Raw genomic sequence first — 22,735 nt, 5'->3', positions numbered from 1 at the left:
TTAGAGATTCATAAATACTCGTTGACTTGTCGGGTTGTCGGGTACGATAAAACTCCTTCAATCACAACCGATTAAAATATCGGTAATTTTCATAAAAACTTAAATCAAAATTTATTAATTTATTTTAAGAGTATATGTCAAAATTTCAAAAACATATATAATAAACATGTTTCAGCACACTTAAACTTATATTTTCTTACGCTAATAATAATATTAAATTTAACTAAATTAATACTCAATCAATATTACACATAATAATTAGAATATATATTATTTGAATTTATATTAAAATATATAAATATTCAAATTAATACTATCTATTATTCTCGTAATTTGATCGGTCGAAAGATTTTTTTAAGATAAAATAAAAAGGTGTGATAATCAAAGGGAAATCATAGTTAAATTTCATCGATTAAAACCTTTAGAAAATAATAATTGCATTGCAACTATTATTTGGAAATTTTTTTTCAAAATTTTCTAAATCCATCTTTTCTTGCCCATATACTTTTACATCACTTTTAGAAAAATCATCATTAATCCCAGATGAAAATAGATAAGATTCCTTTCCTTTATTATGACCCAAAAAGTTACTTATTAATTCAATTGATATAGTTAATGTTTAATAATTTTAAAATAGTTTTTTTTATAATACTTAAACGTGTAATTTTTTTAAAATTTAATTACATATTTTTGGGTTCATAAATTATTTAGAAATGGTATAAAATTGCTTATTATATGCTTTACTTTTAAATAAGTTTAAAAATATTTTATATTACCAATATGTAAAAAGACCACTTCTGCTTTCATTTTGTATTATTGTTTAAATACTGGTCAAAATCCCATCATTATATAATATACAATAGTTTAATATATTAAATATAAAAGGATTGTTTATAATTATAACGTCGAAATTGGCAAGAAGAAAAAAAGGATATTTTTGTAAATTCTAAAACAAAACATATCATCAACCAATACTATATTTATCCTTTATACTTCGGCATTTCCAATGTTTGTCGTCAAATTTACTTGAGTTTCCCGTTCTACCCCTCAACATTTCTTTTATTTACCTCAAGCAAATTTCTTCTGTTTTTCACTTCCCAACCATCCCCTATTTGTCTCCAACAATAACAGTCTTTGGATCCTTTATTTCTCTCTCTAAAAGAACACCTTTTTTTTTTGGGTTTCAATTTCTCTCTCTAAAACCCTTTCTTTCTCTCAGAACTTTCCTTTTCATTGGTTTTTTTTTCTCTGCAAACTTTCTTCTTCTTCTTTTTTTTTTTTGGGGGGGGGTGGTACTAGAGTGAGCTATCTTTAGAACCAAATGTCAAAATTTGTTCCTTTTTTGTATTTTTCATGAAAAATTGCTGCTTTTTTTCAATTCCATAACCGCCATTTCACCATTAAAAGATCTGTCCTTTTAGGGGGTAACAATGAAGTCTTCAACTCGACTTGACTCAGTGGTGTTCCAACTCACACCAACTCGAACCAGGTTACAATCTTCTTTGATTTGTTTCTATTACTTAGCTTGCTTAAAAGTAATTGGTTGAGCATTTTTTTCTTATATATATATATGTTGTAGAATGTAGAGGCATGTTTTGTCAGGTTTGAAATGCTAGCATTAGAGCTTGTTTTTATATATGATTTTGTTGAATTGGGTACCGTTTGTTTGTAACCTTTGTTGATATAATTTATTATGCTTTGCTTCACTTTTACCAGGTGTGATTTGGTTATATCTGCAAATGGGAAGACTCAAAAAATGGCTTCAGGTTTGCTTAATCCATTCCTTGCCCATTTAAAGACTGCTCAAGAGCAGATGGCCAAGGGGGGTTACTCAATTATCCTTCAACCAGACCCCACCATTGATGCAACTTGGTTCTCTAAAGGAACTGTGGAAAGGTTATATGTATATATTGGCATTGGATCACTGTTTTGGTGCTGTGATAGTGTTGTAGCCGTGTCTGTATCTACCAAACTTGAAATTTAAATGAGATAGTAATTTCTATTTTTGGCATTTGCAGGTTTGTTCGATTTGTGAGTACTCCAGAGATCTTGGAACGAGTGTATTCTGTCGAATCTGAAATTTTGCAGATTGAAGAGGCTATTGCAATTCAAAGCAATAACAATATAGGATCGAGTGCCGTAAGTAATATTTTTAGGGGCTTTATTTTTCATATATACCATAGAGATTATGTATGCATGTTGTTGTTTTTCTTTTGACAGGTAGAAGAAAATCAAGTAAAACCTTTGGAAAGCTTAGAAGGTACTGTTAGTAACTTCTTGCCTATGGTTTTCACTCTGACTGGATTAGTGCCATTGTTAATATAACTACGGATGTATTTATGGACTAAAAAGTTCTGGTGTTACTAATTAAGGTTCTTAGTGAAGTATCATGCCTGTTCAAGTCTTTCAACACTAGTTCAGAAAACTTTCTCTTTCATTTTTAATTTTTTAATTGTTCTTGTATTATACCCGATGGCTTTCGACAGGCAGCAGGGCTACATCTGATTCCAGTGATGAGAAAGCCATTGTCCTTTACTCGGTTAGTATGCGCTAAATAATACTTAGCATGTATTAAGTCTTCTCATGAATTTGATTTAATCATTTTTCCCCCTTGCAGCCTGGTCCACTACCACCTGAAGCGAATGCATCTTCTGTGGAGGGAAATTCTAAGTATGTTGTACTGGGTCTGAATTGACATTTTTTAATTGAGGATATATCGATAGTTTTTAGTGGTTACTTTCAGTATTACATATTTCGATGTATTTTTCTGTCCGTCTACCTTCACTTTTAGCGAGTGAATCAGGGATGTTGCAAGTGCAGTAACCTTATAATGGTAAATACCATTACAGGTCAGCATGTAAAATATCGCAGGGAGGTGTTTTGATACTCACACTCATCTGACAAGCAAAACATATAACTTACCCTTTTCATGTTCGTGGGTTTGCTTTACCTTTCAATTGTATAAGGTGTATGTACTTGAACTTGGCTCACTCAACCATTTAGCTAGTTATGCTCGAACTCGACAAAACAGTGAATGAGTCAAATCTGAGTATTTTGGGGACTCTGGTCTAGCCCAAGTAGGTTGTGAGTAAGTTTGACTCGGTTACACCCTTAATAGAGATGATTTTTCTTGGCAGACACAAGGGAATTTCGGAAGGACATTGTGGCTTTTCAGAAGAGGATTTGGAATTGAGGCATATTAGATTCTTCGATCATTACATTGATGTTTTGCATATTAGATTCCTTATTAAAAGTAGAAAAAGGCTAAAAGAAAGAGAGGAGTGGCATACTGTTTCATGACAATGGCGGAGAACATAATGTTGAATTGTCATCACCTTTTATGTGTTTAAATTGTTAGAATAATCTTACGGCCAATACATAACTTATTGTTTCGACTTCTCACTAGAGCTCAACTTTTGAAAGTCCTGGAGACAAGGAAGACAGTGCTGCAGAAAGAGCAAAGTATGGCCTTCGCACGTGCTGTAGCTGCTGGTTTTGACATTGACAATATGGCACCTTTGATGTCATTTGCTGAAACTTTTGGAGCCTCTCGTTTGAGGTACGTGGAATTTTCAAACAGGCAATTTAGTCCTATGTGGCCATATAATCTAATAGGTGATACATGTTGGAAGAATAATTTATGCACCTGTGAATGGTCTCTAGATTAATGTCTTTTCTTGCAGGGATGCTTGTATAAAATTTACTGAATTATGGAAAAGAAAGCATGAAACTGGCCAGTGGCTTGAGATTGAAGCGGCTGAAGTGATGTCCAGCCAATCTGATTTCGCTGCTATGAATGCTTCTGGCATTGTGTTGTCAGAAAACAATGGAAAGTCTGGTGTTGAATCAAGTGCAGGTACGAGTTTTGAACTATGTTGCTCGGACTGCCTTTTTTTTGTTGAATTACCCATCTTTGCACTCGTTTTTTATGCATATCCAGACAAGGGTATGGGGATATGACTTCTAAATGAATGAAAAATCTTTTAAAAGAAAATTGAACATACCTGTGCCTGCATTTGTTTGGTCTTGATCCTGAGAATCTTGGTTTATGGTGTTCATCCATTTGCTTTTAGCACCTCATTTGTATGCTTGACAAGTATTTTATTCATGCTTGCTACTTTCACATAAATGAACTGAAATAAATAAAATTCTGATATGGCTAGATGGGAAGGTTCCAATGGATCAGCAGACCCTGAGCCATCAAGAATATTACCAAGCTCAGTATCCGCACCCCATGTTTCCTCCTTGGCCTATCCATTCTCCACCAGGTGGTATGCCACCTTTTCAAGGATATCCTATGCAAGGGATGCCTTACTACCCGAATTATCCGGGTGGTAGCCCATTCTTTCAGCAACCTTATCCATCAGCGGAGGATCCGCGACTCAATGCTGGTAAACGAATACAAAAGCGACATTCAATGGAGAGCAGAGATAGCCATAGTGGATCAGATACTTGGGAAATGGAGAGAGCAAAATCTCAAGAAAATGAGGAGTTGGACAATGAAACTTCATTAAGTCCAAAACCGAGAAAGAAGAGTAGCAGGTCAGGGAAAAAGCAGTCAGGGATGGTGGTCATCAGGAACATCAATTATATCACTTCAAAAAGGGAAAATTCTTCAGGTAGTGATTCGCAGTCACATTCTGAATCTGAAGTGGATATGGAAGATGGAGATATTGAGCATAAGAACTCTCAGAGATCCTCAAAGAGGAAAGGAAGTCGAACAAAATCTGTTGATGAATATGATAGGGAAGAAACAGTTCATGGGAAGGAGACAGATGGTGGACACTGGCAAGCATTTCAAAATTATTTACTTAGAGATGCTGAAGACGAAGAACGTAGAACTGATCAAAGCATGTTTTCGACAGACAAGGAATTTAAAGGAAAGAGAAGACCTAATAGGGTGAATGAAGGTGAATATCCTTTAGTTTCTGGAGGACGAGAAATGGGTCAATTCGAAGAAGGGAATACAACCGACATGCATGAAATTAGTGCAAGTGGCTCTCGCATGCCTATAGCATCAAATGATCAGTCATTGATTATTAGAAGAGGTGGTCACTCTGCTGATGATGGAAGGTTCTTCATTGATGGTGAAATGGATGGCAGGAGGGGTTATCGAAGGAATATAAATGATGAGTTCATTGTAGATAGACAACAGAATCCGTCAGATTTTATGAATTCTCCATCTGATCCACAGACTTTTAATCGGTTTGAATGTTCACCCAACAGTTCGGAAAGAAGACCTTCAAATAATATAAATGATGATTCCTACATAGTTTCATTGAGATCAACTTCAGCTACCCAAGCTGGAACTGATGACCGAAGTGCTATCAATATGGATTCCGATTTCACGTTATCACTTCAGAAAGCAGAAAATATACCTAACAGGGCTGGAAGCCAGGTCAATTATGAACTGGATGATTTGAGTTTGATGCCTGAGCGTGGAGCAGAAATGGGGTCAATTGGTTACGATCCTGCTTTGGATTATGAAATGCAGGTTCATGCTGAAAGTGGTACCAAGAAAAATAAAGATGTCATGCAAGGGTCTAAAAAGTCAGAAAAGGACCGAAAATCAAGGCTTACTTCCGATCCTTCAGATAAAAAGAAGACTATAGGGCCAATACGGAAAGGAAAGCCTTCAAAACCGAGTCCTTTGGATGAAGCAAAAGTCCGAGCTGAGAGGCTAAGAACCTATAAAGCTGATCTTCAGAAACTAAAGAAGGAGAAGGTATGCTGCTCTTGCTGTCAGCTAGTTCGTGTGGTTTATCAAATGAATTCTTTTTTCGTTATTAGTTAACTAAATTTTAACATTTTTTCAGGAAGAGGAGGAGATTAGGCGACTCGAAGCATTGAAGATGGAGAGACAAAAGAGAATTGCTGCAAGAGGCAATTCCGTTCCAGCTCAGTCATCCGTGGCTTCACAAAGCAAGAAACAATTGCCATCAAAACTTTCTCCGAGTACTCATAAGGGATCAAAGTTTACTGATGGTGAGCCTGGACCATCATCACCGCTACAAAGATCCATCAAGCCTGCTTCTGTGGGATCAGTTGATTCTCATAAAGCCTCCAAACCGAGTAAATTGAACAGTGCAACTCCGTCCCTTGGAAATAGATTAAGCCACTCAGTTTCATCATTGCCAGAACCGAAGAAAGACATTGGTGGTGTAACTCCTGATACAAAGGCATCTATGGCAAGGATTAGGAGGTTATCAGAGCCAAAAACAAGTAGCAGTCCACTTGTTTCTTCAGTGAAGTCACGGCACTCTGAACCAAAGTCGAAAACAAAAGCATCTGGAGTGCCTGAAAGCAAAAAAATATCAGCAATTATGAACCATGATAAAAGTAAGATTGCTTCTCTTCCCGAGCTCAAAATTAAAACAACTAAAGATCCCAATGTTACGGACAACAAATTGGGAGGAAATGAAATGATTCAGAAGGTCAGTGGAAGTATTTCTTCAACCATCGATGTTGCTGAACCAAGTAGGAACACAGACAAAGGTTCACTTCATATTGATGGGGACGACGGTACAGTAATTGAGAAAACTGTTGTGATGCTTGAATCCATTCCCACAGTAAATTCATCAGAAGCAACGACACTAGTACAGAAGGAGAACAATGGCATCTTTAAAATTGGGAGGGAAACTGAGATGGTGTCAGATTATGCTGCCATTCGTGCACCTGTTTCTTCATTGAATCTTGATGCAGTTGATAAAGAACATCAAATACAACCAAAACCGCAAGCTTATGAGGTATGGTTTATAAGACCTTGACAGGGGAACATTTTTTATTTATATACATGTTTCATGTGCCTGTAAATGTCATTCTTGTTCTTAATATGCTGTTGTACATATCTGCAAATTCAAAAGGGAAATGTAAGTAACACTGAGAAGGAATTGTCAAAATTTACGAGCACAAGTGTTACTGAAAAACAGTATCAAGCCCCTTTAGCTCGGGTGTCTTCTTTGGAAGATCCATGTACTGAAATTTCAGAGTATGACAAAGCACCTCCGACAAGCATGCAGGTTGCAGCAACAGATTCGGAGAATGTTAGAGCTCTTGTAGCTGACACGAAGAACTTGAAACTGGAAAAGATTCCTGAAGTGTTGGATAAATCTCAAGTAAAGGAGCCATCGAAAGGGTTTCGACGGTTGTTGAAGTTTGGAAAAAGGAATCATAGCTCAGCTAGAAGTGAACATAGTATTGACTCAAACAATGAGGCTGATGAGTTGGTTGCAAACGGTGCCTCATCTAGTGAAGGTAATTGCTTTGTGTTCCTTCCCTTGTGCACTTCGATGGATAGTGAGATACAAAATGTCACGACTATCTTTTAACAACAAAAGGAAAAGTCGGACTATCTCAGGATCGGATGCTCTACTTGTTGCTAATTCTTCTTTAAAAGGTGTATTGGCACCCTGAATTAACTTTTCCTCATTTCTTAAATGAGATAAATGTCTTGGTACGTGCATGAAAGATATTTTGGTTTCACTATGAAGCTCTTAAAAATGGTATGCTATCATCAAAATATATATTAGGTGGAGCACCGACAAGTTTTATGCGAGTATTGTCTATTGTTTTTGTTGTAGCTTTCAATAACATTGTGATTGTATTTGATGCCAAAGCTGACTAATTTTATGGTTCTTATCAGTTCAATCGTTGAAGAACCTAATCTCTCAGGATGAAACCCCGACAGCCGATAATACTCCACAAAAGTGTAAGTATTTGCTGCTCTCGTTGCCCTTTTATTTGTATTCTTTCCCAACGTTCACAAATATGTCAGTATTTTACATCACTAAGGTGGAGTATCTGAAGTACTTTACATATAATAACCATGCAGCATCTCGTACATTTTCATTGTTATCACCGTTCCGAATCAAGACAAGTGAAAAGAAGTATATGGCTTGACAATTAAGGTGAAACCACGAACTTTGTTTTCTACTGCGGATTGGGCTGTCTTAACATTTACATTTTCTTTTTCATTTATTTTCCCTTATTGCAACCTGAAAAAAAAGTAGGTACCATTAAGAATATATGTTTGTAAAAAAATGTTCTGCGGTCACATTCATTGGTTAATGTTGTTGAACTGAATTGGCTTTTTAGCAGACTTTTCCACTAAACATGATTATATATAGCTTATTTTTTCTATCCGTGATTTGGTAGAAATATATATGGAGGCCATTTTACTAGAAATCAGATTGCATTTTGCACTCTTTGCTCAAAAAATTGGCAAATTAGTTCTTGTACGTTTGATCACATAGCAAATTGACCCTTCTATTAAAAATTTCATCTATTTATCCTGTTAAAAATTGATCTCTGTATGTCAGCATGATGTGTACGTGGCACGTCATGCATCACTGTTTGATTATTTTGTCAGCAATGCCAGTTTTCAACAGTACAAACGGATTAATTTTTTAACTGAAAGAATCTATTTGTGTTTTGAATTAACGTACAGGGACTAATTTGCTCATGTTTTTAGTAAAAGGGGGTAAAATACAATTTAACTCTTAATATAGGGGCCTTCATAATACTTTTACCCCATGATTTTCTGCCAGTTCTTGAGAGTTTCATTGGTATTATCAATGTACAAGGTCGAAGAACTCGAACCTAAGGTCCGGGGGTTCGAGTTTCAGCATTTGTAATCCTTTATACTATTATATATAGCGTGTATCGGATATTGCCATTTGCAAGATTACCACTAAAATGTTGGGGGGGGATAAAGATTTCTTGAAAGTTTCAATTGAAATTCTCAGGTTTATTGATACATATTAATGGATGATACCCAAACTATAGATGAAAACAAAAATAGTACTAATCAAAACGAATGATGACACATGATATATTGCTTTTGCTCATTCTTGTTAAAGCCTCCTTTGTTAAGCACTCGGCTGCTTGTTGTGGATCCTCTAAATGCCTGATGAGATTCACAGCTTCTTGATTTTTCATCACCTGGAGTGAACAACAGTGCACATAGTAACTAGAACGAGATGGAAGTTTTTTAACCTATTTACTCGGGCTCAGATGTAGTGTTGGATAACTGTATGCATTTGATGCATCTTTAAGTTTTTTTCATGTACATCAGAATATGCATTGGACATAAAAGGCGGTGAGTTGAGCAGATTAAGCTTCAAAACACGATGAAAAAATGGTTTATGTTGATGTATACCTCCCAGATTCCAGTGCTTGCTATAATGATGAATTCGGTCTCGGCATTGAGCTTTTCGGCCCCGACAACAAGTTCCGAGCTTCTGGGGTGCCGTATTGCTGTTACATTACTTGAATCGCAAGCTAATATGCGTACTTCAAGCACAAATATATGGCATAACCAGCATCAAATAATTTCATTTACAAAAAAGGATGCAAATACTAAGATTCGAATAAAATCATTATGAATAAAAGATCATATTAATTTGACCAACTGAGCCTAGATTGTACTAAGATAAAAATTAAACCGATCAAAAATGAATTAAATTGTTAAAAACTAATTATATATAATTAATGAGGTTTAAACATGAATTCTAATTTGTTTATTTTGATGAATTTTAGTCGATTAAATTAAAAACTAGAGGTATGACCGGAGTGAACCGAGGTTTCTGTCGTAGGTGTTAAAATACCTGGAAATAGTCTGCGAGTCCAATGTCTTCTAGCTCCACCATGGTGCTTGCCGTTCAGTTGATGAGCCACACCATTTCTACATACAACGGCTCTATAGCCACCTAGGTTGGCCATCACAAGCTTTTCTCCATTGATAAGCATCGCAGATGCCGACTCGGTTTGGAACGTCTCGTCTTCTTTTTGTGCCTCCCTTGCCTTTGCTCTTGCTCCCAGATATGCCTTCTTCATTATCTCTTTGGTCTTCTTGTTTATTTGAGACTGTAACGCCAAAGTTTTTCACACACAGGCCTGAGTATTTAAAAAGAGAAATCTACACTAGAACATACATTCATACATACATACATGGTTTTAAGTTATGGTAGCAGATTTCACCGCGAATAGTGGTTATAATATCACGAACGTTATCATCGTTATGATTTCTATTAACTTTGCACAATGGTCGCATTATAGAATTATATATGTATGAAAATAGGATCCAATGTTCATCTGTTTAGACTTCTTATACATCAAGGCCATATACATATACATATACATACATATACATAATGTATTGTAAAAATATGATATGATATGTTGTGTAATCATCTCTATGTAAGCAATAAACATAAATAGATGCATACATTTTTCCTTATTTGAACACAATTTGTTATCTCCTATACTATGTTTCATAACACTCATCATTTCGGTTGCAGATTTCGTTGTGAGTGATTATGATATCATGAACACTCATCATTTCTTTCCACGAAATCATGATTTCAGTTGCAGATTTCGTCGCGAGTGTGATTTTGATATCATGAACATTACGGTATTATTTTAAAGCTATATGTGCATACGTATATGAAAATATGATTCAATTGTTTACCTGTTTAGGCTTCTTATCAAAGAAATGAGATTGAATATACTTGGTAACTCCATCACCAATCCTAGGATCAAAAACTCCAAAGAACCATAACTCAAGTTCATCAAATTGCTCCCTTTGAACCACCACCGTATCGAAATCCGGCTCATCGGAGCCGCCTCTCACCAACTTATTTTCTACCACATGGTAGCCATGAGAGATTGGCATCATCCATGAAGGCTTCTTCTTAACCCCATTCTCTCTTTTCTTGCTCCCACCATCACCAAACCTAAATCTTCTTCGCTTAAACGCCTGCTCCATTAAAAAAAACCCCAAAAAATATCAAAAAAAAAAAACAAAAAACCAGAGCTTGGTTCATGAAAACTAAGGTTTATACGAAGTCAAACATGGAAAACAAAATCCGGGTTTCAATATTTTGAAACCATTTCATATCTTTTTTCATACGTTAAATAAGTTTATGAAAAAGAGTTACCTTTAACTATAATATAGGATCATGAAATGTTTGAAAAAGTGGTGCTTACCTTAAGCTTAAAGTGGATATCTTTTAGTCCCATGTTTATGGCTTCAAATTTTGATACAAAGAACCTTGAAGGAGTGATGTTGAAGAAGAATTATATACAGTATTAAAGCGAAGTTTTTCTTAAAAATAATTTGAAGTATTTGTTTTTATTTTGTTGTTAGTAAAATATTTATATTGTTTTATAAGAGATATCTGTTTAAAGTTAATGGAAAATTTGAATTTATTGGAAAAATACTTTGAAATTTTAATTAATTAATGTTTTTAAATGAGAAAATTTATTGACTTTAATTGTATCTGTTCAGCAAATTTACTCATGTAACTGCCATTTTTATGCTATTTCGAGTGTGTGTTTTTTCTAATTAAAATTTAAAAATTAAAAACAGGACGAGACAAAATTCTTGTCAGTTGGGTAGATAAACCAAATTATGTTCTACTCATTAAGTAGACCGCACCATAAAAAAAATAATTATTCTATAAAAGTATCACTAAAATTTTATGTATATTAAATTAAAGCATAAATTAATTTTTATTTTGTAAAATTTTTTATCTATTTTTATTGATAAAAATCTATTTTTGTATGCCATAATGGCATACACGTAGCTATCAACCAATTAAGTGTTCAACTGTAAATATAAACCAGTTTGCCTTTTGATTTAATGTATATAGACTCATTTGCTCTTTTTTTTATAAATGGAGCAAAATGTAATCTGATTCCCTGATACTTTTACTCTAATTAGACTTGCAACAAGAAAAAACCGAATATGTATCATGGATATTTTTAAATTAAGTCAATTTCGTTTGGTTAAGAGTTATTGGACCGGTTTAAATTTAGTCTTATTCATATTTAGTTGGTTGTAACTTACCTAAAAACTTATTAAATTAGGGGTGAATCCGAATTCTTTTTAAGAGGTTAGAATTAAACTATAAAATATTTGAGGGATTAAAATATAATCTCATCATGCATTAACTTATGATTCCATCATTTTTGAAGGGATTAAATAAAAATCTTTTCATTTTTGAAAGTCAAAATGCAATTTTACTACATATACATTTTAATTTCAGCATTTTTAAAAAGATTTTTAAAAAGATAAATTTCCATTTTTTGAGAGTCCCTTGTATTTACTTTTGTATTGAATACCTACCAATAAACGTAATTATACCAACCAATTAAACTAAATTTCAAATTTTATTTACTTAAATTAACAGCATATGATTAGGCATTAAGAACATATTTATTTACTTAATTAACCCTTTCAACAATGAAATTATCCTAACATTCAAATAAAATAATGTGGGTACAAGGATTGAATTTTTCTTCTTTTTATAAAAATGGACCGACATGGAATTTATCAGTTCTGGTAAACAATTTATTTGAAATAATTAACCATATTTATTTTCATGCCTATCTTGATTCAACTCAATGAATGGCAAGAAAAGCAGCATGAAAAATAACACAATATTTGTCATTGCCACTTGTAATTTAACCTCGGGATTAGTATCAGATATGAGCTTGAATTTAGTATCCAAGTCTAATATAAATTTATTTAAATTTTAAAAAATATAAATATCGAGTTTAATATTATATATATAATATAATTAAGATTTTTAAAATTGAATCGGTGATGAAATCGATCAAATAATAAATTTATCGATTCAACTTATTTAATTATTTTATTTTATTTAATTAAATAAATTATTAAAAATTTTAAAAAATACATACAAATTTAACTAATTCAACCGATAAATTAATTGGATTTAAACTATTATGAATATATATATAAAGGCATGGCTCATGTTTGAATTGCATTTACAGCAAAAGGCTAAGAAAAATAACACTTCAACTGCTGAAATAAAACAGTGGTTATAAGGTCTAAGAGAAGTAGGTGTGGTGTGCAAACCAATTCTAGAAGATAAACTAAGTTCACAGGCCAGACAAAACGAATTGGTCAACTTTTACCATTACTCCTTGTATTACATATAAGTTGTGAGTAATTTAATTTGATCGATTTTAGTTTTAGAATATTTTAAGTTTTTAACATTTCAATTATTAAATCAAAATTTATTATTAATTGTGTACATATAAATTGTGAATTCAATCTTTATTCTCCGATTTGATATTTTTATATATTTTAAATTTTTAAAATTTCAATTTGCACTTAAATGTAACTATTAAATTCATTAATTAAAGTAATGATTTTTTATGAGTATTATGTGTAGTTAGTAATAATATATAATAATATATTTTACACATAAAACCCTATACCATAATAGAAAATTTTAATTTAATGAATGTAAAGATTATTGTAGGGTAAGAATAAAGTACAAGGATTAAATCTCATATTATAGCTTGATAATTAAAGTGTTTATCGTTCTAGATGTAATTTAGATTCAAATTGCGTTGGTTATGTTTGTTATTCGAATTTTGCCCAATTCTTGTAATTCACCAAAAATAAAAATACAAAGACTAAAATTCAAAAATTTTAAAATTAGACTGATATCGAACCAATCAAAACACTTAATTCTCATTTCACTCAATTTCTCTAATTCAATTGAATAAATTATTTAAAAATTATATATAAAATATTTAAAAAATTCAACCAAGATTTAACCAATCCAATTCTCAATCCAACTATATAACTCGAGCTACCAAACAAACCAATCTCGAATATTCTAATGCTTATGTGTTAGAGAATCTAATTGAATTCTTCTTTTTTCAAATTAATATTAGAAAATGAACACTAAGCACATATAATTTTTAAGGAATTTTTTGAAGAAATTTTCAAAGCATTTGTGGCCATCAGAGGAAGGACAAATACAACGCTGTTTTTATGGAGACTATTATTATGCCTCTCATGCAGCCAATATAAATTACCACAAGTTTTCACAAACAAAAATCTAGCAATAAATTCACTACAAAATCTGTCTTAGACCAATGAAACTGCACTCAACTGATCTTAATTGAAAAAAAAAAAAAAACCATTCCGAAAGAACACATTGCAGAATGTTGAATGACAAAACTAGCAAATCCTCGTGATTCAGGTATCATTTCAAGATGAATTCTCCTTTTTCAACTTCGCGAGTTCTTGCCTGACAACCCCAGCCCTCTGCAAGATACATTATATATCCGGTTAAGCTCAGATCAAGGTTTCAAGAAAGCCTTTTGGATTTTGAGAAAAAATACAATTGTGCATAAATCCGGTGAGCATATAAGAAGTAGAACGAACTGACCTTGATCTTAGCTAACATAAGCTTGAACCGATCAAAGTCGTTGAGAGATGCTCTTCTCTTCTGAACAATCAACTTTCGACCCCATGAGCTATTCTCCCACTTGTTCTTAACATCTGCCATTGTCAAATAAATGAAATACCAATTAGAAAGAAAAAATTGTTTGAGAAACAACAACATAATGTTGGTCAAAGTTATTGTACTTACCGGCCTTCTCCATAGCTTCAATCAATGTCTTCTTCTTTGGAACACGGGGAATGTCGATTGTGATATCTGTCAATGTAAGCCTCTTGAAGTTCATTTGGCCTCTGACCATATCTGGAGCATCAACAAGTGCCTGACAGACCAGGATAAAAGCAATACACATAATTTCTTAGCACACAAATATTACCAATCTAGTCAACATGACTGCTAAAACTCCACATTCTATTATTCTCTGAGTTAACACCATTCATATATACCTCAAATAACACATCAAAACAACATCCACAGATCAACGAAAGCCGAGAACAAACACATAATAAACATCTACACTTAATCCACACATTAGACTAAAGTTTTTTCTCCAACACCTCACTCTTTATTCTTTTGATACCCTTATCTGACGGATAGTCTTACCTCGATGCATGCATCAGTATGCAGTCTCGACCCCTCCAAATCAAGGGGGAAAATTAGCAATACATGTCTAAAACACAATATCCAGCACTTCGTTACCAAGCATATAACACAACTCCCACAAACAGAATCACCAAAATACAATATAACTTGACATCATGCAGATTCGATTTCGTTAGCTACAAATAACTTGTTTCAGACTAGATTAAACGCAATAAGAAAAACACAGTGAACCCAATTTTAGTTCAACTTCTTTAAAAACAAAACCACAACTTTCCACTAAAAAGTTATTCATCCTTGTACGTAATAATTTCTAATTAAAATGCCCTGAGAAACATATTAAGTAAAAACCCCTAAACCCATACAGCATTGAACCTCATTATCCCCCTTAAACATAAACCTTCACCATAAGCCCCATTAAAATCACAATAATGTTAAGACCCCAAATGCTATTTCGTCGAATAAGAACAAAAACTCTTTAAACCCTAAACCCCAAATGCGCTAGTTAGAATACTCTAAGAAACATAAAAACCCCAAACCCATACCACGTTGAACTTCATTTCCTCCCATTAATCACAAAATTTCACCCCAAACCCCCATTATATTCACTAAAACGTGAAAACCGAAATGCTATTTAACTATTATAAATCCACTGAACACATTAAAGATAATACTGTGTTAAAATCTGGAAACGAGAAACGACATACTCTGTTTTGGTCAACGACATCGACGATGACAACCAACTTGCCGTAATCTTTGCCGTAGTTAACGAGAGCCACTCTCCCGATCTCAACGTACCTCTTGAACGGCTAAAAAAAATCAGAAAAAAAAACAAATTAAAACCCTGATTACATGATTGAGGAGCATGCCAAATGTACCCTCTATTATAGATTGAAGAAGAAAAACTCACCATTTTCGTTCTCTACGAGTGTTCGTAGCTTAAGAAGAGGCGGAGGGTAGGAATTAGGGTTTCTCTATGATGGATTAATAGTAGGGTGCTTTGTAACTGTTGGATCTAGGTTTTTATTTTATTTTGGGTTAATTTCATGAAAGGTCTCCAAACTATGACCCAGATGCTAAATTAATCTGTAAACTTCAAAATATTCTAATTAAATCCTCATTGTATCATTACACCGATCAAATATTTTCGTCAACTTACGTAAAACATAATTAAAATGCAAGGATCAAATTTAAAATACTTTAGTATGTTTTGCATCAACAACATGGATATAACGTGTTATACAAATAATTCTCCTTGATACAATCTATTACCTTTTAACGTATTTTTTAAGACATTTTTTTAATATGTTATATCCTAGCTAGTTACGCAATAAGTATATACATGCTTGAAATTTGATCCATGTATTTTGAATACATCCATGTGATCTGAGATTCCAAGTTGGCATTTGATTGATAGAAAATTTTGATCAATACGATATTAATACTTTAAAAATTAAATTGAAACATTTTAAAGTTTAGAGAACAATTTAAGATTTAAATCATAGTTTAAGGATGTCTATTGATATTTAATGTCCACTCTAGCATTAGCCTAGTGCAGATAATTTGTTAGGGCGAAATTCGATTCGGTTTTGATTTTTTTTTTAATTCTCAAAACCATGATAATTTAGTTTGATTTAATTCAATTTCTAATTATTTTGTATTGATTTTCGGTTTTGAATTTTTGAAATTTTTTTAACAAAAAATTTGTTTTATGATTTTTAAAAATTATTTTGTAAATTTATAAAGCTTTTCATAAATATCTCTAATGCGATTCTTTTCTTGAAAAAATATTTTTATACAAAATTTTAAGTTATTTAATAATTAAAATAAATTTTTATTATTTATATATTTTATATCATAAATATAGAACATAAAAAACGTGAAAACATTCATATTTGATCCACAAAATTCATACTTACTTTTTTGCTCTCCTATTTTTTATTTATTTTTACTCTCTTTTATTTATTTCATAACATTTTTACTATTTTAAATATAAAATATTTTTCACATTATAAATTTTAAAATTAATTATAAATTAAATAAAATATAAAATTTAGTTCAAGTAACCACAATTATTGACATGATTAAACTATTAAATTGATTCGAAAATTTACATACATAATAATTGTAATTATATTAAAATATTAATTTTACAAAAAGAAGTTACGGATCACTCCCGATAATATATACACATACAGACAATATATGAAGTAATGAGAGTGCATACGGGCTTTGATATTAGATGTGCTTACTAATTTATGAGATGACAAAAACCCTAAGCTCACCTCTATCTCCTCTGGTGATTCGGGTATCGGCATCGATGAAGGTAACATCAAAGTCGCCGCTCCCTGGATTAGATGGAGGCCTTAAAGCGTCGGGAATCCGAGGTACATCCAATGAAGGAAGCTGAGAAAAGGTCCCTCTCGTTTTCACACTCGTTTTCTCAAATGTTATTTTGATCTTTGAAGATCCTATATGCAAAAACCAAAACACAAGTCTTTTATCAGTTTGCCGATTCCGACTCGGACAACTTTGAACTTAAACACAAAGTAGAAGCTAAGTAGTAACCTATGATTTCGAATTTGTGAGCTAAGGTAGCAGTGACTTCAAGTGGAGGTAATGGCCATGGAGCTCCCAATTCAATTTCTGCTATATTCTCAAAATCTTTGCTTATGACATCAATTCTCTGAAAAACCTGCAAGTTCACGAAAAAGTACATGTATGATTTGAATATGTTCCGTACATGCTTACGTCCCGAATATTAGAAATTACGACAACAGTAGGATTTGCTGCAAACCTGGCCGAGAGTTACGGGGAGCAACCTTCCAGTGGGAAGTCCAGGACGGCTCCCACCGAGCGTACGAGACGAGAATGCACTACTGTATATCAGTTTCCATCTCCCTTGCAGCTTATCAAGATCGGTCAATAAGTCCACAGGTCCGGCAACCGTTTCGAGTTCCTTGGCGGCATCATCTGCTTTTCCGAGATCATCTTGGTTCGCAGCAAGACCTCTATTCAGCCCAGAAACAATACCCTGAATCCAAATCAACCTCCATCAAGACATTGGTATTGGAAAATGATGTTCATATCAAACACATTCCCGGATAATTAATTCAATCAAAACATATCCGTATTGTGTTCGTATCATATATATATATATAGCTTGAAGTCTAATTGGACATAAATTACGACATTTTCACATCAAAAAGTATGATTCCAGCTTTAGTCCTCTATTTTTATAAAATTATTAGTAGGTCCAAATTGATAACACCATAGTTGTTGATGTTAAAGTGATGACATAAATTTATTTTACTGTTATTCGACACTGAAAAATTCAATAAACAAATAATATATTTTTATATCAGTGAAATGCTTAAGCTGTTTAAATAAGAATTCACCTTCTATTTAACAATGGTATTATCAATTTCAACCTACTAATAACATAGTAACCAAATTATATCAAATTAAAATAAAAAAGATTAATTCTCAAATTTCAGCATGGTACAGGGACTATAACCATAATAACACCTAAAACAAATCTAGCGAAAACCCAGAAAAATGATCTGCAACTTTTAAACAAAAAAATACCAGTAATTTAAGCTTCAAAGAAGAAATGAGTTCAGATTTAGCATCTTGAGGTGGAGGCGGCGGCGGCGGTGGTGAGTCAACGACGGAGACATCTCCAACAGCCGATTTCAGAACAGGGTTTCGCTTCCTTTCGGGACGGCGCCGTTTCACGTTAACAATAAAAGGGTAGGGTTTCGGGAGATAGAGATGAGCTTTAATGGAGGAAGAAGAGAAGATAGACGCCGGAGATTCTAGAAGAAAACTTGAAGAAGCCATTGGCTCTCAAGTGGCTTTTGCTGGCCCTTTTTCGGAGCTTTTTGCAAGAAAGCTTTTTTGGGGGGTTTATTTTGTTATTTTTCTGTTTGTCTTTTGCTTGGGGGAAAAATTAAAATCAAAATCTATGGTTTGTATGGCTGTTAGAAGTTTATAGAAGATTTCCTCTAAACGAAAAAAAAAATGGAAGAAATATAGGTCAAATTTTAGTTATGGTCCTTCTAAATGCTCAAATTTGAGTATTTAGTCTTTACATTTTAAATGGGTGTAATTTGATTAATCTATTTTTATATGATTAATGTAATTTTTGGATTTCGTAAAATAATGATGAGGTGGCACAGTCTCAAATTATCACCTCATCACTTGAAGCTTAAAAGTAGATATTTTTAAAATTTTAATTTCAAAGTGATAAAGTAATATAATTTTAAAGTGATAAGTCATATCTAAATTCTAATACTAAGGTGAACTTAATTACCAAAATAAGGTATCAAAGTATAGACTAACTTTCAAATTTAATCATAACAAAAAAAAATCGTCATGTGGGTCGATTTTAATTCGGACTATTCCGATTCTTAATCCGTTTGCATTTAATGTTTATTTTGTTTTATAATCACTCCATATAAATTATTTATATGGTAAGCTAGTTCACATTGTGTAGGTATAAGTTGTATGTCAATTTGATACATCAAACATAAATGCATTATTCAAGTGGCATGGATATTAATATTTTTCTTATTTTTTAAGCAATGAAAAGTGTTGTGACACCATGTTGTTGTCGAATCTTTCTCTCGCTGGGGAATTAAAAAGAAAAATTTAGGGGATTTTGAGGCTATTCTGAAGTCTATAAAACATAGGTAAAATTATGGTTTTGGTCCCTATGTTATGCTTAGATTTGGATTTTTAGACCATTTGCTTTAATTTTACATAATCCGATTGCTCTATTTTTTAATGCCATTAGCTAATTTAAATAGTTGTTGATCTAGATTTGTTTAAAGGGATAAAACAACATTTATACTCAAATTCTACAAACTTTATAATTTGGTCTGTGTATTTATTTTTTTTTACATTAATCCTTAAACTTGAATTCCATCAAATAGTTTAATTCTTTTCTTAGCAACTTTTAACAGATGTTAACGTTTCACTCTCTTAAAGTATCATGACATTGACTGTTTTAAAAGAAAACTATAAAAAGAAATTTATATAAAATAAAAAATTACAACAAAATATAAAAATTATAAATAAAAATAAAAATTCACGTGGAAAATGAACTTAGACAAATCAGCACCAAAGTTCATTTAAATCCACACCACTATTTATCCATGATTTGAATTTTCTATAATTTTCTATATTTTACAATTTTAGAAAATAATAATTTCAAAATAAATTATATTTTTAAAATTTTGTGAATTTTGTTGAGATGAACTTAGACTTGAATTTGTTTACCTTCATTTTGAACATGCATTTTCAATAATGTCACCTTTTTGGTTTATAGATTTTTATAATTATTTATAAATTTCCTATATATATTGTATAATTTTTATAAAGTTTTAATTTATATATTTATAAATTCTCAATATTTTGAATTTTTTATAATTTTCGAAATAAATTTTTTAAAAATTTTAATTGATAACATTGTCACATCATCACCTTTTAATTGTGTCAAAGAGGATAAATTATTTAATAGAATTCAAATTCAAGGACTAATATGAATAAAAAAATTTAAACACAAAGTATATAAACTAAATGTTGTTTTATTTTTTTAAAAGCAATAATTTTGACAAAATAATAATAATGATGCGTTGAGCGGAGGTTCCAAGAAAAATTCATTTAATGGTGTAAATATTTAAATCAATTAACAATGTTGTAAAAATAGAAAAAATAATTATATCAGCTAAATTCTAAAATTGAAAATAGCAAAAGGACCAAAATCATAAACTAACCAAAAAGTATAATTAAAAACTCATTTTGTTAACAATTTCTTCTTATAAGGGATTGAAAAGCATTATATTGGTTAGTGGTTTTTCTAAGTAAATGTTTAAATTTTAGTTTAATCGTTCGTATTTAATACATTGTTAAATGAATCAATTTAATTCTTATGTTATTAAAATTTTTAAAAAAACAATAATAATTAAATTAAATTTCCAGCAATTAACCTTACAAACACCGAAAGCGATTGTGCCAAATTGACACATCAAACATAAATGTGCATGGCTGTCATAATTAACGTACCATAATGGTCCAACGAAAGCAATTAACCATTCAACTTAGCCATCCCTGCATAACATGTTGTTGTCCCGTGTCGTTTATACATCGTATACATACTTCAATTAAGAGCGTCGGTGATTTGATCGATTTGACTTACATTTTATTTTTAAATCATCGACAAATTTAGATTTAATTGGGATTAAACTTGTCTCTGAATTAAGTTCCAGAGAGAAATTTTTTAATTTTGAACTAGCTTGATACATTATTGGTATACGAGTTTCATGCATAGTCAGTAAAAAAAAAGGACATTTCATCATTGGTGAAATAAAAAATAGTGGAAGACTTACAAATAAATATTAATAACTTTATTTAAATATAACTCCATTCGAAATTTGAAAATCGAAACTCAAAATGAAATCAAAACCCTGGATCCTAAAATAAAATATTGAATCCAAAATTTGAAACCCGAGACAATATAATAATTATAATTAATATTTAATTATGTTTTAAATAGAGTTATTAATATTTATTAATAAATCTTTCAACATTTTTTATTTTACCTAGTGATAATTATTCATATAATTATTTATTGATGGTGCATGAAATGAATTGGCAAGCGAAACCAATCGAAGCTTGATCCAAACAACTCCCTCTGGAGAAGTCAACTTCACCATTAATTAATATGTACTCTATAACGTGACTCATGTGCAAATATGGAGCTTTTTAATTTCGAGTGAACTACATTAGTCACTAAACTATGGATATATTTTGTTTTGATCACTTAACTAAAAAATTACAATTTGGTCATTAAATTATTCAAAAAATTTCATTCAAGTCATTGAACTATTCAAAAGTTTTTATTAAGTCACAGAGTTGTTAAGTCTTTTTTTTTTAAAGTTTCGCCACCAAGCTCCAAATGACAATTCGACGATCAGTACGGTGGATTGATACCCATTGGAGAGTAGAAGAATATTGTAACACTCCTAACCCATATTCGTCGCTGAAATAAGATTACGGAGTATTACAGGACAACGAAATAGTAAATTAATCATTCAAATCATACATTAGTACAAACATAATCAAATTGCTTAGACCTTAAGAAACTCAAATACTAACCAAAATACAAAATCAAAATGACATTAATTGGGTCAAAAACACATCAAAACCAACCTAATATGTGCTTAACCAATGTACCCTCATTGGTACCACAATTATATACAATTTAATCTCAAAATACAAATTAATTCAGCTCATCAACTCATTCAAGCAATACCAAATCAAAATACCTGATAAAGTTACCACAGCCACAACAAATCAAATATATGTAAGCCACAGATACTAGCATAACAACTATAACTCATTCTCATGCCCTTTGCAAATTGGTTATTTGCACAAAATATCATTCATAACATTTACATAAGCCAAACATTAACCAAAATAGCACAAGACCCTATACATGCCATATAATCTGAATTTAACGTTTCAAAAACTACTAAGATAATTTGGATAGTGCAACTTGAGTGTCGATCTGATCATCCAGAAAATCTACAATGACATTAAACAACATAAGTAAGCTTAATGAAACTTAGTAAGTTCGACGAGATAAACAAAAATCTTACCAAACTAACTATAATAAATCAAATAATAAAAATCATCAATGACAACTCCCTGACATTCACAACTTCAATAGATAAATACATTTATATTCAAATCAATACAAAAATAAATAACATGTCTTTCAAATTTATTAAATAAATCACCTTACCGAAATTTTTTCATTCGAAGAAAAATGACTAAAAAAATTCATTTGATGACCTGATAATTAAAGTGTTCACCGTTCTAAGTGTAAAAAAATAAAATTATAT

At 31.8% G+C, this 22,735-nt stretch overlaps 4 protein-coding genes across 5 annotated transcripts; 1 reads left to right on the top strand and 3 right to left on the bottom strand.

Moving 5' to 3' along the window:
- Nucleotides 1–1,118: 1,118 nt before the first annotated feature.
- LOC121206380 (COP1-interacting protein 7) lies at nucleotides 1,119–8,139 on the top strand. Of its 2 annotated transcripts, none has more exons than XM_041077281.1 (13): nucleotides 1,119–1,489; nucleotides 1,717–1,896; nucleotides 2,019–2,139; nucleotides 2,221–2,260; nucleotides 2,487–2,539; nucleotides 2,618–2,670; nucleotides 3,407–3,559; nucleotides 3,684–3,856; nucleotides 4,164–5,725; nucleotides 5,817–6,746; nucleotides 7,020–7,254; nucleotides 7,643–7,708; nucleotides 7,832–8,139. In XM_041077281.1, exons 1-13 carry the CDS (start codon nucleotides 1,431–1,433, stop codon nucleotides 7,897–7,899), a joined length of 3,693 nt encoding a protein of 1,230 aa, XP_040933215.1. In that variant the 5' UTR covers nucleotides 1,119–1,430; the 3' UTR covers nucleotides 7,900–8,139. The 2 variants fall into 2 exon arrangements, with proteins under 2 accessions (XP_040933215.1, XP_040933214.1); XM_041077280.1 differs by having other exon boundaries at nucleotides 6,864–7,254.
- A 575-nt stretch (nucleotides 8,140–8,714) lies between these two features.
- Nucleotides 8,715–11,130, bottom strand: LOC107929105 (putative protein phosphatase 2C-like protein 44). Its single transcript, XM_041077282.1, has 5 exons — nucleotides 10,987–11,130; nucleotides 10,469–10,756; nucleotides 9,606–9,864; nucleotides 9,158–9,291; nucleotides 8,715–8,940 (listed from the first exon to the last, which is right to left on the bottom strand). Exons 1-5 carry the CDS (start codon nucleotides 11,017–11,019, stop codon nucleotides 8,803–8,805), a joined length of 852 nt encoding a protein of 283 aa, XP_040933216.1. The 5' UTR covers nucleotides 11,020–11,130; the 3' UTR covers nucleotides 8,715–8,802.
- A 2,604-nt stretch (nucleotides 11,131–13,734) lies between these two features.
- On the bottom strand, nucleotides 13,735–15,883 carry LOC121206379 (60S ribosomal protein L14-2). The gene is made up of 5 exons (XM_041077279.1): nucleotides 15,736–15,883; nucleotides 15,533–15,634; nucleotides 14,418–14,547; nucleotides 14,214–14,326; nucleotides 13,735–14,089 (listed from the first exon to the last, which is right to left on the bottom strand). The coding sequence occupies exons 1-5, from the start codon at nucleotides 15,736–15,738 to the stop codon at nucleotides 14,033–14,035; spliced, it is 405 nt and encodes a 134-aa protein (XP_040933213.1). The 5' UTR covers nucleotides 15,739–15,883; the 3' UTR covers nucleotides 13,735–14,032.
- Nucleotides 15,884–16,934: 1,051 nt separating this feature from the next.
- Nucleotides 16,935–18,831, bottom strand: LOC121206378 (plastid-lipid-associated protein 6, chloroplastic). Its single transcript, XM_041077278.1, has 4 exons — nucleotides 18,414–18,831; nucleotides 17,623–17,859; nucleotides 17,394–17,520; nucleotides 16,935–17,296 (listed from the first exon to the last, which is right to left on the bottom strand). The coding sequence occupies exons 1-4, from the start codon at nucleotides 18,666–18,668 to the stop codon at nucleotides 17,082–17,084; spliced, it is 834 nt and encodes a 277-aa protein (XP_040933212.1). The 5' UTR covers nucleotides 18,669–18,831; the 3' UTR covers nucleotides 16,935–17,081.
- Nucleotides 18,832–22,735: the final 3,904 nt, after the last annotated feature.

This window comes from Gossypium hirsutum, chromosome A09 (genome assembly GCF_007990345.1).
Source record: "Gossypium hirsutum isolate 1008001.06 chromosome A09, Gossypium_hirsutum_v2.1, whole genome shotgun sequence".
Taxonomy (NCBI): domain Eukaryota; kingdom Viridiplantae; phylum Streptophyta; class Magnoliopsida; order Malvales; family Malvaceae; genus Gossypium; species Gossypium hirsutum.
This window is presented reverse-complemented; position numbering and strand designations above follow the sequence as displayed.

Coding starts and splice junctions, on each gene's coding strand:
- LOC121206380 (XM_041077280.1), top strand. CDS start 1,431: ATGAAGTCTTCAACTCGACTTGACTCAGTGGTGTTCCAACTCACACCA. Junction 2,540..2,617: donor AAGCCATTGTCCTTTACTCG/GTTAGTATGCGC, acceptor TCCCCCTTGCAG/CCTGGTCCACTACCACCTGA. Junction 3,857..4,163: donor TGGTGTTGAATCAAGTGCAG/GTACGAGTTTTG, acceptor TGATATGGCTAG/ATGGGAAGGTTCCAATGGAT.
- LOC107929105 (XM_041077282.1), bottom strand. CDS start 11,019: ATGGGACTAAAAGATATCCACTTTAAGCTTAAG. Junction 9,865..10,468: donor TTGATAAGAAGCCTAAACAG/GTAAACAATTGA, acceptor TTGGCGTTACAG/TCTCAAATAAACAAGAAGAC. Junction 9,292..9,605: donor GACTCGCAGACTATTTCCAG/GTATTTTAACAC, acceptor TTGTGCTTGAAG/TACGCATATTAGCTTGCGAT.
- LOC121206379 (XM_041077279.1), bottom strand. Junction 14,548..15,532: donor ATGTCGTTGACCAAAACAGA/GTATGTCGTTTC, acceptor CTGGTCTGTCAG/GCACTTGTTGATGCTCCAGA. Junction 14,327..14,417: donor TGAAGCTATGGAGAAGGCCG/GTAAGTACAATA, acceptor TGACAATGGCAG/ATGTTAAGAACAAGTGGGAG.
- LOC121206378 (XM_041077278.1), bottom strand. CDS start 18,668: ATGGCTTCTTCAAGTTTTCTTCTAGAATCTCCGGCGTCTATCTTCTCT. Junction 17,860..18,413: donor CTTTGAAGCTTAAATTACTG/GTATTTTTTTGT, acceptor ATTTGGATTCAG/GGTATTGTTTCTGGGCTGAA. Junction 17,297..17,393: donor TCACAAATTCGAAATCATAG/GTTACTACTTAG, acceptor TTTTGCATATAG/GATCTTCAAAGATCAAAATA.